Source organism: Sphaerodactylus townsendi, linkage group LG08 (assembly GCF_021028975.2).
Source record: "Sphaerodactylus townsendi isolate TG3544 linkage group LG08, MPM_Stown_v2.3, whole genome shotgun sequence".
Taxonomy (NCBI): Eukaryota; Metazoa; Chordata; class Lepidosauria; order Squamata; family Sphaerodactylidae; genus Sphaerodactylus; species Sphaerodactylus townsendi.
The window spans coordinates 110,385,673-110,401,521 of NC_059432.1; the positions used below are offsets into that span (position 1 = coordinate 110,385,673).

The 15,849-nt window shown below is 46.5% G+C and overlaps 1 protein-coding gene across 2 annotated transcripts in view; it reads left to right on the forward strand.

The window, feature by feature from the left end:
• The first annotated feature begins 3,437 nt into the window (after positions 1–3,437).
• Positions 3,438–15,849, forward strand: part of EIF4E2 (eukaryotic translation initiation factor 4E family member 2) — a 63,145-nt gene continuing 50,733 nt past the window's right edge. For both annotated transcript variants that reach the window (XM_048506400.1, XM_048506401.1), the window contains exons 1-3: positions 3,438–3,577; positions 11,883–11,997; positions 14,376–14,510. In XM_048506400.1, the coding sequence (XP_048362357.1) occupies positions 3,558–3,577; positions 11,883–11,997; positions 14,376–14,510 (270 nt within the window). In that variant the 5' untranslated portion in view covers positions 3,438–3,557. The remainder of the gene's footprint in view (positions 3,578–11,882; positions 11,998–14,375; positions 14,511–15,849) is intronic.

A 15,849-nucleotide genomic window follows, 5' to 3' on the forward strand; every position in this document is an offset into this window, starting at 1 on the left:
CCCGTCGAACAGAACACCAGAGCATGCAGCTGTGGAGTGGAAAAATAAGACATCCCCTGAAAATAAGACATAGCGCATCTTTGGGAGCAAAAATTAATATAAGACACTGTCTTATTTTTAGAGAAACACGGTACCTCTTCAAGCAGCAAATAAAATAAACTTTGTGGACACTTCAGTCCGGATGCCACGCTTAAAGAGTGCCCCAAACATTGTCAGTTTCTTCTGTCATTTGTGAAGATGGGAATGCTGAATATGGCCTTTCCTCCAGTCAACCTATAGCAGTGATGGCAAACCTTTTCGAGACCGAGTGCCCAAACTGCAACCCCAAACCCACTTATTTATTGCAAAATGCCAATACAGCAATTTAACCTGAATACTGAGGTTTTAGTTTAGAAAAAGCGGTTGGTTCCAAGGCATGCGTTACTCAGGAGTAAGCTTGGTGGTAATCGGTGGCTTTGCTTTGAAGCAACTGTGCAACTCTTCCAATGGGTGAATCACGACCCTAGGAGGGTTTACTCAGAAGCAAGCCCCATTGCCAGCAACCGAGTTTATTCCCAGGTAAAGGATCACACTTTAGTTCTTCACATGAAAATCAGTGGGGTTTAACAACACTTCACAGGGTTACCAACACTACTTCCCCAAAACTAGGTCTTAGCTTTAATGCTAATAATTGAGCCCAGCGGCCCAGGCTAGCCTAGATGTGTGTGGGGGGGGGGCACTCTGCGCGTGTCCACAGAGTGGGCTCTGAGTGCCACCTCTGGCACCCGTGCCATAGGTTCGCCAACACTGACCTATAGATTTCTCATTTGGAGTGAGAGCAACTCGGCATGGCTGGACACTGCGAAATCTCTCTTAAGTATATAAGTGTTATCTCTTTTGTGGCACGCACCTCTCTTTGCCTGTACATGGGAGCTTCCCCTCCTTCTCTCTCGGTATCCGTTGTTCTTTGTCTCACTTTCCACATGGACCTGCATGGAGTCAGAGGCCTTTCCTGTACAGGGGCATAGCTTTAAAAAAATGGTTTCCCCCCCCAAAGGTGCGCCCCAGCTAAACTCCCCTTGCCCCACCCCCCAAACTTGGGGTCTTTAAAAATCATATTATTTTTGTTCAAGCCAAGCATGCAGGGATTGCAATTGGAATCTCCCTAATTCTAACCTGAGGATAACCCATTGGTCTCCAATCTATTGCCCTCTTGAAATTCATGGGACTACAATTTCCATCAGCCCCTGCCAGCATGGCCAATTGGCAAAGCTGATAGGAAGTGTAGACAATGAACATCTGGAGGGCCATAGGTTGGCGCCCCCTGGTCTAATTGTTACCGTGCTGCCTGGGTAACTTTTATTCTCCCAGATCCGCCAGCTCTCAGCAGCGCAGAGGAACAGAAACAGGACCCAATGATAGCGGAGCCGGAAGTGAAATTCCTCCACTTCTGGACTGTGTTCGAATTAAAGGTTAAATTTGTCTTACTTCTCTGTGTTAGCTAGGTAGAAATCAACTGTATTAGCTAGGAAGATAGGATTTGTAAGTTTCTTTGTATTTGTGACTGTATGGAACTCCTTGGCCCAAGGCAGAGAGCCATCTCCGCTCCACCTGGGCCCATCCTATTCACGTGTAAAGGTTCCTGATACACGCGGACAAAAGGAGACCTCAGTCGAAGCGCCTCGCCCTGCCTAATCCCGTCAGCAGGCAGATAAGGAAGCTCTCGTCATCACCCTCTGCTTCCAGACCCCGGACACCTGGGGAAAACCTTTGTGTTTTCCCCGCTAGTGGATATCGCCATCGCCTCGCCCTACTCTGGCGCGAAACTCAAGAAGGGGATGCCTACTGGACACTGATTGGTTCCTGCATGTTGCAAATGAATGATTGGGTATTTTGAATTCATGTTAATGAATGGTGGTGGGCTATCTTTGATTCTCCCGGGCTCCCGACAGGAGAAAGTGTACTTAAGGGGTTGTAAGGCTGCTAGGCAGCGGAGTTGTTGTGTGGAGCGGAGGTGCTGACACTTAGGTCAGCATCTCAATAAATCACTTTTATTTATCCGAGCCGTGTCGGGTCTTACTTGGGTTCCTGGGCGCTGCCGAGAGCGGGATACTCCAGAGTAAGGAAAGTGTTACCCTGAGCAGCGTGGTAACACCAACACAGCGAGAATAGTGAAAATAAAAATGAGTTTATTGAGATGCTGACCTACGTGTCAGCACCTCCGCACCACGGCAACTGCAACTGCCTAGCAGCTTTACAACAACTTTTATACATAGTCTCCCTCCCGGGAATCCGGAAGGGTACAGGACAACCTACAATCATTCATTCACAAATACATAGGAACCAATTAGAGTCCAGAGTGCAGTCCCTTCTTGAATTTCGCGGCAGAAGCAGGGCGATGCAATGATCTAGGCACAGGCGGGAAAAACACAAAAGAGTCCTTTTGGGTGCTTGGGGTCAGGAAACGAAACCTTAAGGCAGATGGATGTGCTTCTTCCGGGGTACCTTTTGTCAATCGTCATGGTGTTTGCAAATGAAAGGGACATGCCCAGGTGGAGCAGGGGTGGATTCCTGCCTTGAGCAAAGGAGGTTCCATGCAGACACAAATACAAAATACAACAGTAATTCCTACATTCTACCTAACACAACTTGTTCCTATCTAACTTATAAAGAAATAAAACATAATTTCACCTTTATTAAACAGCAAGATCAGAAATGGAATAATTCATTTCTGACTCCGCTATCATAATCACTACCCCAGATTGCCTCTCTCACTGAGCCCCGGGGGGTTCATAGGCAGCCAAGGATTGATAATCCCTGAGTGCCATAACGTCACAACTGACTCTTGGAAACCCCGGGACTATCGAGTTTGCAAGCTAAGAAGGAAGCAGAAGAGGTTTGCCATGACCTTCTCCATAGCACAGGGATGCCAACCTCCAAGTATGGCCTGGAGATCTTCTCCAATTACCACTGAGCTCCAGACTGGTCCAGACTATGGTTTTACGGTCCAGACTGAGGTCCCTCCTCCCCCTCAAACGCCGCTGTAGCCGGCATCCACTTCCAGATTTCCAGGAATTTGCCAGCCTGCAGTTGGCAACTTTACACCCCCTGTTTCACCGGGGAAGCAGCTCTAAGGTGGACTCTGCACAGCATATTTATAACGAGTTGCAATTGTTATAAACGAATTCGTTTTCCATTCGTAGCCATTGCAACTCGTTATAAATCTGCGGCGCGGGATCAGTGCGCATGCGCCACTGTCGCCAGCCTTTGCAACCCAACCAAAGTCGGAATCCAGGCACGGCGAGCGTCTCCAGCCCATCGGCACGAAAACGCAAAAGCCTAGAGCGGCCTCCCGGCACAACAATGGCGGCCTTGGACTCCCTAGCGGAAGTGAACTCCCTCCTTTCCGCCCGCAGCAGCGACCGACGCGTGCTCTTTGCCTCAGCCTCCATCCGGAAACTGCCCCCGAGAAGGAAGGTTCCGTGTGGGCCGGAAGTGAAGGGCAAGGTGGCTCCCCGAGCGGAAGTAGCCCGGGCCGAGGGGGAGGGAAGGCGGCCGACAGCGAGCGACTGAGGAGGATGAACAACAAATTCGACGCGTGAGTCGCGGCGGCGTCGCTGCTACCCTCGGGGCGGGGGGGAGCCACTCCTTCTGGGGTCCGCCAACCGGTTGGGGCGGAGCAGGCTGTCAACGGCCGCAGAAGGGAGGGGGAGCGGCGCCTCTCGGGCCTCTCAGGGTCACGTGAGGGGAGCCCCCTTCCTTCGTCACAATTTTTTTGGGGGGGAACAGCCGTCCCCCCTTTCCTTCCCCCTCGGCAGCCTCTCAAAGGCGCAAGCGCCTCTGTGTTTCCGCCAGGAAGGAGAGACGAGGCTTCTCTGCCCCGAGGAAGCTGCTTAATATTCCAGTAGAACCAAAGGGCGTTTCGAGGGGAGGGGGGTTTGGGTAGGTTTGCCAACCTCCAGGTGAGCGGAAAAAGCTCCTGAACAGAATTGTCTCACGAGTCGCCTCTCATGCGTGTGTCTTATTTCTTCATCTTTTCATCTATTCTACAGACATGCAGATGGAAAAAGAAGAAGAGTTTGGATTTACACCCTCCTGAAAGAAATCTCAAAGCGGCTTACAAACTCCTTTCCCTTCCTCACCCTGCAACAGATATTTTGTAGGGCAGGTGGGGTTGAGAGAGTTCTGAGAGAACTGCAACTGGCCCAGAGTCACCCAGCAGGCTTCATGTGCAGGAGTGGGGAAACAAATCCGATTCTCCAGGTTAGAGTCCGTTACTCTTAGCTACCACACTGCTGCAATCTGGGCAACGGAAGACGTATGTTTCAAATCTGCTGATTCCCAAATGAGAAAGAATGTATATCCAGAACAGAAGCATGTTTTGCCTTGTCAAACATAACTGTCAGAAAGTCTTCGACAAGACATAACTATCAGAGTTTAAACATCCTGACTACAAGAAATTGCAGTAGAATATTGAGCCTATCCAGCATGGTGTGGTTAAGAGTGATGGACTCTAATTTGGAGAACCAAGTTTGGTTTTCCACTCCTCCACGTGAGCAGCATACTCTAATCTGGTGAACTGGATAGACGACTGGGTGACCTTGGGCCAGGCCCAGTTCTCTCCAAACTCTTGCGTGTTGTGGGGAGAGGAAAGGAAAGGAGTTTGAAAGTCGCCTTGAGTCTCCTTACAGGAAAGAAAGGTGGGTTATAAATTCAAACTCTTCTTTTTCATCATCCTTCAGATGGCCCCTTGAATAAGACTTTGGGTGAAACACTATAGTTATCGGCTTGTGTTGGAACCCAGGAGCACCACATCAAGACAGGTCAAGAAACTGAAAGCAAACCTTATTGTAAGATACGCTTGTATGCCTGTAGACCAGTGATTTTCAACCAGGGTTCCGTGGTACCCTGGGGTACCGTGAGCATGTCCCAGGGGTACCATGGACATGGAGCTGGCTCAGGGCAGGGCCTGCCACAAGGTCACCAGTCACTTCCTGCCCCCCCCCCCCCAGTTCTTCCCTTCACCCTGGGAGGGGAAGGGGCGGTGGTGGTGCAAGCAGGGGCACTGGGAGGGGAAGGTGGGGGGGGGACAGCAGGGGTACCGTGAGATATGAAGCGTGAGGTCAAGGGTACCCTGACCTCAAAAAGGTTGGGAAACACTGCCGTAGACTATTGTTTAGAGATCACGTGTACACTAGGATTTAGTAACATGATATTAGTGAAACTCATCAAGAAATAAAACACACATAAAGATTTATGAGATAATTTATTCAGGGCCTTTTCTGCACAACTTTATAGTAATTAACAGCCTGCGGGTTATTCTACTCCATTTTGTGTGTTGTTTGTCCTAGAATTATTGCTACTGATCTCCAGATGTCAGAGATCAGTTCTTCTGGGGCAAATGGGGTTGCTTTGGAAAGTAGACTCTATTTATTAAGAGTGTTTATACCCGCCCTTTCTGTAGCCATGTTCAAAGTTGCTCGCCAAATCCAACAAGATGCCATAATACAAGAGCAATAAAACCAAGAACAATAAAACCAAATATAATCCGATAAAATCATGCTATTTTAAAAAATCACAAAAATACACCTATAAAGCCTAAAACACTTCTTGTAAAACACAGCCCGGAAAACCCACCACAACTACTTGTTAAAATTTAGATGTTAAAAGCTTCTGAGGACCCTCTCTTAACTCTGTCCCCCCAGTCTCTACCCCCTTTACCCCGGAATTTCTCAACCCAGAATAGGGAACCCTCTTCCTGAGGCAGAAGGGCCTCCAGGTGGACCCTGGAGATCTCGGAATGACACCTGATCTCCAGGTGACCAAATCCTGGACAACTGGGCTTGATTCCCCACTCCTTCACATAAGCAGCAGACTCTTATATGGTGAACTGGATTTGTTTCCCCACTCCTACATTCCTGCTGGGTGTCCTTGGGCTAGTCACAGTTTTCTCAGGTGGGTGGCGCTGGGGGCTGAGAGTTTGGAGAGAACTGGGACTAGTCCAAGGTCTGTGACAGCAGGCTTCATGTGAAGCGCTGGGGCACCTGAGAGTGTCTCAAGGGCAGCGGCATTTTGTTCCACCATGAACTTTTGTGGATCAGAGTCCTGGGACCAAGATGAGAATGTCTGTTATTTGGACTGACAGTCTCAAACTGTTGCTGTTATTGGCACAGGCATATGTTGAGTTAAATTTTACGACAGCTGTTGCACTCTGGCTGTAGAAATCTCTCAGATGCATATATATATACACAAACTTGTATCATTGTTCACCTTATATATTTCATTAGTTATAATCACAATCACATTTGTTATAATCACAATCACTTATTTTCAAGTAACATCCAAAAGGTAAGTCCAAAATCATAACACCATGGTGGCGAACCTTTGGCACTCCAGATGTTATGGACTACAATTCCCATCAGCCCCTTCCAGCATGGCCAATTGGGAGTGCCAATAACATCTGGAGTGTCATATTGGGAGTGCCATAACATGTGCCAATTGGGAGTGCCAATTGGGAGTGCCATAACATCTGGAGTGCCAAAGGTTCACCACCACTGTTAACATAACAGATAGATCCAGGATCATTAATGTTAAGCAGAGTAAGTATTCAATTCATACTCTTCCATGAATTCAAACTTCCATACAGGTAAGTGTCCAATCTATATGCAGTCATGTATATACATCAAAAGTTATTAAATCCAAATTAATTCATCAACGTAGTTTCATGTACATCCACTACGTTGATGAATTAATTTGGATTTAATAACTTTTGATGTATATACATGACTGCATATAGATTGGACACTTACCTGTATGGAAGTTTGAATTTACGGAAGAGTATGAATTGAATACTTACTCGGCTTAACATCGATGATCCTGGATTTATCTGTTATGATTTTGGACTTACCTTTTGGATGTTACTTGAAAAGAAGTGATTGTGATTATAACTAATGTGATGGTGATTATAACTAATGAAATATATAAGGTGAACAATGATACAAGTTTGTGTATATATATGCATCTGAGAGATTTCTATAGCCAGAGTGCAACAGCTGTCGTAGTTTATTTACCAATATTTACTGCTGCACCCCTTCGTCTTGTAGAGTTAAATTTTACCACATAACAAGTGCAGATCTCTTCAGTAGTGAATAATTAATGTAGTCCCATTTGAGTAGCAAACATATCTTTGAAAATGTGGTGTCTACAGTAAAACCAGATTATTATCTGTTTTTTGTAAACTGTCTTGCATAAAAATATCATGCTATGCATTTTGAGTAACAGTGCTGCTTATTACAAAAGAGAAACTATTTAATATTTCTCCATAATTTCTAGTTTCTCTGTTGGGGGGAAAAACACACACCGACCCATAATTGTTTACTATAAAGGTTGTTTGTTCCTTTCAGTGTTTATCTGTTCTTACCTCTTAGGTGGTAAAATCCAAAATATACATGGAGAATTAGTGTATAATATAATACTGACAGTTTAGCTTGCAGAAAAGAGAGGCATTTATGCTTTTAAATTCCATACGTGTACAAGACAGTACAGCTTTTTATGCTTGCGATGCCATATATTTCGTTTATTGAACCAGTGAAATAATGTATACGCTGACTGTTTCGGATTACTGAAGCTGTAAGGTAGTTCTAAGTGTGATTTTAAAAATTTCCCAAAGGGGAAAAAATATCCCAAGGCTTCAAAATTTCTAGAAATCTTACATTTCTAATCCTATCTAGGCTATCAGTTTAGATAGACAGTAAATAAGGCTCTATTCGTTTCATTCTAAAGAACTGAAGTCGAGTCAGCAGTGTGATGTGGCAGCCAAAAGCTAATGCAATTCTGGGCTGTATCAATAGGAGTATAGTGTCTAGATTGAAAGTACCTTCCTATTCTGCATTGGTTAGACCTCACCTGGAATATTGTGTACAGTTTTGGGCCACACAATTCAAGAAAGATATTGACAAGCTGGAATGGGTCCAGAGGAGGGCAACCAAAATGGTAAAAGGTCTGGATTCCATGTTCTACAAGGAACTGGGGATGTTTAGTTTGGTGAAGGGAAGGTTAAGAGGTGACATGATAGCCATGTTTAGATATTTGAAGGGATGTCATGTTGGTGAGGGAGCAAGCTTGTTTCCTGCTGCTCCAGAGACTAGGACCAGGAGTCATGGGTTCAAGGCGAAGGAAAAGAGATTCCACCTAAACTTCCTGACAGTAAGGGCTGTTCAACCGTGAAATCCGCTGCCTTGAAGTGTGGTGGAGTCTCCTTCTATGGAGGTTTTTAGAGAGAGGCTGGATGGCCATCTGTCAGGACTGCTTTGATAGTGTGTCCTTCATTGCAGGGGGTTGGACTTGATGGCCCTTGTGGTCCCTTCCAACTCTATGATTCCAGTGTGCAAGAGAGTGGGCAGAAAGACTATCATAGAGGAGACAAGGCATGCTTAAATGGAAGAGTGCACACTTGGTGATGCAATACCCTTATTAAAAGTCGTTTGAAGAAAACCAAGTCTAGTGATTTGATGGATATAGGATTAGTAGCTGTTCCCGGCAAAGGAATCAGATGTTTAGATCATGAAGTCCTATCACGGCATATGATGAATTGCCTAGTTTCTGGAAGATAACTATCTCCTGGTCCCTGCCCCCAAGGAACGAACAGTGTGGAGACAACGGGAAAGACCAGAGGAGCAAGCGATGCCTTGATTCTCTCTCTGTTTCTAAGCACTTGCGTGTGCTTTGTTTCAGCCAAGGATAAGGATGGACAAGTTTGCCCTGAAAAGATGGGCTGCATAGGGGATTTGACGAATGAGAGGAAGGGTGAATTGCGTAGGCATTCTGGGAGGGAATTCCAACTGTCCTGGGGCATTGAGGGAAAAAGAGCCAAGTCATTTGACAGTAGATGATGGTGAATGTTCTGTTCCCCAGGCAAACTAAAATCAGGCACCTTGCACTTGGACAGAACAGTGTTATGACCCACAGACAAATAAGCAACAGTTCAAAAAAGGGTTTAATAATATTTAAAGTTTCGGACTCTGACTCCTCCCATGAAGTCTAACTAAGTAAAGAATACTTGCGATACTGGAAACGTTTGGAGATTGTTTGAAGAACTTGCAGACACCAACTCTTTCCTCAGCTGCTTCTAAGGGAGTCTGTGCTGCTTGTACTGCTTCTGAGATCTCCTGGTGTCCTCTACTTGGACTCTGTTTCCTTGCAATTCTGTTGAAACTTGATTACTCAAATACCATGGATCTTTAACACCTTAAACGTCTGAGATATTGCTGTCTCCAGCCTTTCCCAGACACCTGAATGAAACAGAGTGTAAAACAGGAACTGCTAACGAACAAGAATTCTATAGTGCTTTTGCCTATGGAGGGCTTCTTAAAGGGACAGGGTCTAACTAAGGTTCCGTCCCACAGAATACAACTAAACCCATTCTAACTAAGGCCCTTTCCGCACGGGCCATAAACAGCGCCCTGGGGATGGCAAAAACGCCATCCCCAGGGAGCTGTTCACATGGGGGGCACAGCTGCTGCGCAGCCGCGCCTCCCGAGCAGCACGAAGCCGCCGTTTTCCAACCTCGCTTCCCGATCGAGGTTTACGGAAAAGGGTGGCTTCCAGCCGCTGCCGTGCGAACCCCCCCCTGCCCTGCAACGCCGGAGCGGTCGCGCAGGGCAGGGGGGGGCGGGTCCCCTGGCCTCGGCGACGCGCCGGATGGCCACAGAGACGGTAGGTCTCCGCGGTGCCGTCGTCCCCACCGCAACCGGGACTGTTCGTGCGAACAGTCCTGGGGGGGTTGGGTCGGCGTACATGGCCGTGCGGAAACGGCCTAAGGGTACAACTGAGGCTTAAATAAAGAAATTAGTGAGGGTGTCTCTGGGGCATGACAGTGAAGCTAGGACCATGGGGGTCATGGATAGTTAAGTGGAAGGCATACAAGTGGAAAAGGACCAAAGGAAACATCAGAGGGGCTACATTTCAATAGAACAAAAGGCTGGAAGAACATTTGCTTAGCTGGTGGGAGACAAAAGTGCAAAGCCTGAAGAGGAAAGATCTGAAATCCGTTTTGTCGCACGGTAATTCCAAGGTAATTCCAAGGCACTCTTGGAAAAGTGGAATAAAGGTGTCGTATTAGCAAAGGCTCCCATGCTGGAAAGCAACCATTATTTCAAACGGGGAATTGCTATGAGAAGCCGAGAGGCACAGCCCAGTTGGGGTTACTGCTGTTCAGCCCTGCCGATTTTTAAAGATGGGGGATATGATAAGAACATAAGAACAAGCCAGCTGGATCAGACCAGAGTCCATCTAGTCCAGCTCTCTGCTACTCGCAGTGGCCCACCAGGTGCCTTTGGGAGCTCACATCCAGGATATGAAAGCAATGGCCTTCTGCGGCTGTTGCTCCCGAGCACCTGGTCTGCTAAGGCATTTGTAATCTGAGATCAAAAAGGATCCAGATTGGTAGCCATAGATCGACTTCTCCTCCATAAATCTGTCCAAGCCCCTTTTAAAGCTATCCAGGTTAGTGGCGATCACCACCTCCTGTGGCAGCATATTCCAAACATCAATCACACATTGTGCGAAGAAGCGTTTCCTTTTATTAGTCCTAATTCTTCCCCCCAGCATTTTCAATGAATGCCCCCTGGTTCTAGTATTGTGAGAAAGAGAGAACAATTTCTCTCTGTCAACATTTTCTATCCCATGCATAATTTTATAGACGTCAATGATGATGATGCAAGTAATAATCCTGGGCAAGCAAATAAAGGTTTTTGTTAACTGGTGTGAATGTTTACATCCTGCTACGTAGCCACACTTTCATAGTACTCAGAACAAACTGCAAAATGATAAGCAACATTAAAACAATGGCCCCAGGTCTATCCTTTCGGGGGAGATTTCTGAAAAGGAAATATGGAACTTTGTTCTTATATATGACCGCAACAGCAAGAATATTAACTGTGACTGTCCAACGTCAACCAAGATCCACCTTTGGGTGGAGGAATGGTGAATCAACCCAGTTCTCCAGTCTGCCATTCTTAACCACTACCCCAGCAACGGCGAACCTTTTTGAGACCGAGTGCCCAAATTGCAACCCAAACCCCACTTATTTATTGCAAAGTGCCAAACTAGGTGGTATCAGTGAGAGGTAGTTTAACCTGAATGCTGAGGTTTTAGTTTAGGAAAAAAAACGGTTGGCTCTCTCTCTTCCTCCGCCCCACCCGCTCGAGCAGGGGCCAGCCTGCTGTAGGATCCAGCAAGTCCCACGCGCACCGCTCTGCACCTCTCTAGCATCTCTGCCCCCCCCCCCCCCCGGGCAGCAGCCACCTGGAGCACAGGCACCAGGCCCGCCAGCCGAGTCCTCTCACCGCGGTGTGCACACATCGTGCTCAGTGGCCCAGGCCAGTCTAGATATATGTGTGTGTGGGGGGGGGGGTGATTTTCCACCTCCACATGACGAACTCTATGTGTGCGTGCTCACAGAGAGGGCTCCGAGTGCCACCTTTGGCACCCATGCCATAGGTTCGCCATCACTGCACTACACCATGCTGGCTCTCAGGTGCTGTCCTAACCTGCCCCTAAATGGAGCCAAAAAAGGAAGATAAATGAGTTTCATGAGGGAGTGAGTTCCCCGGAGCAGGGCTGCTAAAAGACCGTGATTCTTCTAGGTTGGCGGTGGAAAGTGCCATCTAGAGGCAGCCAATTTATGGCATCCCCATAGAGTGCGGAAGGAAGGAAATGGACTGGGTTAGCATTGCCTGCTGCCGCATAACAATCCTGGGCTTCTTCAGTGGTCTCCCAGCCAGTCATCAACCAGACCTGGCCTGGATGGCCGTTGTGGTGTCTTCCGAAACTATGAATCTCATGAATGAGCTCTGTTATCATTTTATCCTCCCAGTCTGATGCTCCTCTTTTCCTTTTGCTAGTCTGAAGGACGATGACAGTGGAGACCATGACCAGAACGAAGAGAACGGCACACAGAAAGAGGGTGAGAAGGAAAAAAACGACAGAGAAAAATCCCACGGCAGCAGCAAGAGGAAGGTATGTTTTTGCCTCCACCATACACCAAAGCAGAGCATCCGGGTCATTAGCTCCCGAGTTGAAAAACCTTTTCAAGTAGTTCAGAGGCCTACATCACCCCTGTGCAGTTCTTTCTCGGACTTTTGCCGTTTTGCTATTCCGCACAATAAAATCCAGCTGCAAAGCGTATTGAAAGGGCGTTATTCCGCGTGTGCAGAAGGGGCCTCAGAGGTGTAAATGAGTGAGAGCGTGGATCCACGTGAAATGAGAGCCACCTCAGCCAGAAGCTGTTGCCTCTGTTTTATTTGTTGTAAATTACCTCTTGAAACCTGTTGGGAGAACCACACCTGGTGCGCGTGTTTCCCTTGCAAAAGTAGCAGAGCGGCACAGAGGCTGAACACAGGGAGGCTTACCTGGGCACACACGCGTGGCTGAGCTTGCTAGAGAGAACTTCAGACACAAAAGAAAGTCAGAGTCGTTTGTAGTTTCTAATCTAATAAAAAGAGTATTTATTAGTGAACTCCATTCTGGATAGAAAGGTGGAGAGATAGGTTCACTGTCTATTCTATTCTAGCTGGATGGAGGCGGATGCGTAGGAGACACATCCTCTCCCTAGGCATGGTGAAAGTTAAGATGGAGAAGTTCAGCGAAGAAGGCAGAAGCAAGACAGGAAGTCCCTAAGAGTATCAGGCTCATTCCGCACATGCAGAATAATGCACTTTCAAACTGCTTTCAGTGCTCTTTGAAGCTGTGCGGAATAGCAAAATCCACTTGCAAACAGTTGTGAAAGTGGTTTGAAAACGCATTATTTTGCATGTGCGGAAGGGGCCTCAGTCTACATCAAAGGGATAGAGTCAGCATGATAGAGTAAAGGTGACAAATTCCTAAGTCCCTATCTAGCGACTAGCTCGCTAGCAAAAAACCGCTCTGTAGGATGAGGCAGGAAACAGCATAAAGTCCCTTTCTTCCCACAAAACCTTTAAGCTAGAATAGAATAGAATAGAATCTTTATTGGCCAAGTGTGATTGGACACACAAGGAATTTGTCTCCGGTGCATATGCTCTCAGCTAAAGAGCATACATAAATAAAATTTTAATTTGTTAAATGTGGTGTTCAATGTCACCTAGAACCCCACACTAGTCCTTTAATGCTGGGATATGCTACCTCAGGAGAAGTTACAAAGGGGCTTGGAATGAAATTCCTGGTGGCAGCAAAATATAGAGAAAGAAAGGAATAAATGAACATTATGTTACACCTATTATATTTATTTACCAATAAATAAGAGAGCGGCCATCCCATATAGATTCCTTGCCCCTCATGAAGACTGGCATTTGCTATAGTGCTCATGAAATGCTTCAGACTCTAGCACTCACCTGCAGGAAAAAGTACAAAAAAGGGATTTCCTCGGGTGCTTCATTCTTGGTTTTTTTTTCTTTGACTGTATCTGAAGAAGAAGAAGAAGAAGAAAAGTTTGGATTTATATCCCCCCTTTCTCTCCTGCAGGAGACTCAAAGGGGCTTACAATCTCCTTGCCCTTCCCCCCTCACAACAAACACCCTGTGAGGTAGGTGGGGCTGAGAGAGCTCCGAGAAGCTGTGACTAGCCCAAGGTCACCCAGCTGGCATGTGTGGGAGTGCACAGGCTAATCTGACTTCCCCAGATAAGCCTCCACAGCTCAGGTGGCAGAGCTGGGAATCAAACCTGGTTCCTCCAGATTAGATACACGAGCTCTTAACCTCCTACGCCACAGGCAAACTTTGTTGGGGGGTGGGGGTGGGAATTAAGCCCAGATTCTCCTGAGGGCCTTTTTAAAGCTGGGAAGTTGACTTTACCGCTGAAGATTTGTCAAGTTTTAAAAAAATGGACGCAGCTGTTGAAATGTTTGTACACGTTGCCAATATTTGGGCCTTTTGCAAAACTTGTCTGGCATTTTGCTGCTCGCTTTCATTCCATCTGTTTTCCCTGCGCGGAAACAGGCTCCATTTCCCATAACCTCGCAGTGTTTTCTCTTCAGATCTGTTTCCTTAGCAGTCGGAGGGATGCGAAGGCCTGATGGCAGGGTCCACGAACTGGCCTTATCTCACGAGTTGCTTTAGACGGAGACACTAAATGATCCTCCTGAGGTTCGGCGGCTGCCAGCTTGGAAAAAAACTCAGGCAAAGCCGAGGATTGTTAATCTCTCATTTGAAATATAGTCCATTCCTGCCAGGCTAATGGTGTGTTTCAAGCTATTAACAGAGATGGGTTCTCTCTGAGAAAATGAGTCTAAGCTGTTCTTTCGCGCTCCGTGGTGGCAGGAACAGGCGAGCTTTTAATGCAGCAAATGTCTCCTTCAGCTCTCTCTCCCCACCCCCCCCAAAATGCATGAGGATAAATGCTTGTTCCAATTCTGCACACAGGCTGTGGTTCCAGGCCCAGCTGAGCACCCCCTGCAGTATAATTACACCTTCTGGTACTCCAGACGGACGCCCGGGAGGCCCACCAGCTCGCAGAGCTACGAACAGAACATCAAGCAAATCGGCACCTTTGCCTCGGTGAGTGCGGGTTGGGTCTTTTGCTCTTTTGGTGGGATCCGGTCCCTCCTCGTTGGGTGGGTCGAGAACTCGGCGGTATTTCCCTCACTTTGCCAGCCGAAGGTCGTGGGTTCGATTCCTGTCATCCGGGTCAAACATCTCTCAGGTAGCCCAGCCTCCCCGACTACCTTATTAATCCAATGCGAGCGTGGAATTATGGCAACATATCTTCGTCTGCTGATTAATCCCACCCAGAGGAGAGCCTTGGCTACTGCAAGATGTAATGTGCTGCCATCAGCTCTCCTGGAGGGAAGATTTAAGAATATACAACGTTCTAAAAGGGTTTGTTCTTGTGATCTGGTTACAGTTGAAACACTTGACCATTCTCTGTTTGTATGCCCTAAATATGATAAGATACGCATGAAATATATGAATTCTATTTTCTTGCAATGCTCTCAGTGGCAAGAGTGTTACAAGATACCCAACCTCCTGAACAGCTCTCATGTGCTCTTTTGCAAGACTGTTGCAAATTTTATACTGGAAATTAGTGCCACTTGGCACAATACCTGTATTGCTTAATAAACCCTGTTCAAAGGAGAGCCATAATGCTCGCCAGGTTTAATGTTATGCCTTCTGCCTTGTTACATGGCAGATTTAATAAGCAAGAAAAGGCTAAAAGATTGTGCCCATGTAACGACGGCTCAGTTGAATCTCTGGCCCATTAATTACTACACTGTCTCAGATTCAAGGAAATCAGATCCAAGTATGTGAATCTTACTCCTTTTTACCCCATCTCCCTGATTTAATTAGATTACACTACTCGTTGGACAATCCTGATCCTTCTCTCTGTATGATAGTGGCAGACTTTCTCCTGGAAATTACTAAACGCCAGTAGATTTCCTTCGACCTAACATTTATTTCCTGTATTGTATATGCTTTTTAATCCATTTTTTATTATTGTTGTACTGTTGTCTATGCCAATAAAGGCTTGCTAAGAAAGAAGTATGTTGTTCTGTCACAACTCAGACATGTGTGCATGCAACCTGGTAACAGTTTTATGGCCAGTCTATTGATTAAGCTATTGGTCAGTTAGTCCGACAGAGCTAACATGCAAGTGGTCATGTAGGCAGAAGTTATAAAGTCTATTGCTTTGTTTGAGTACACAAGGTATAGCCACGATGTGAAATGATGAGGTGGAAGTATGTAATCCAGTATAGTATTAGCATAGAAAGGTGTTCTTATTTTCTTTCCATGTAACCTTCCCTAATAGTAAAATTCATTTATATAAAAAGCAACAGTGTATTGGTCTCTTTTGTTCTACTCTGCTAATAGATTAAATTGATGCCAACATATGTCCAGC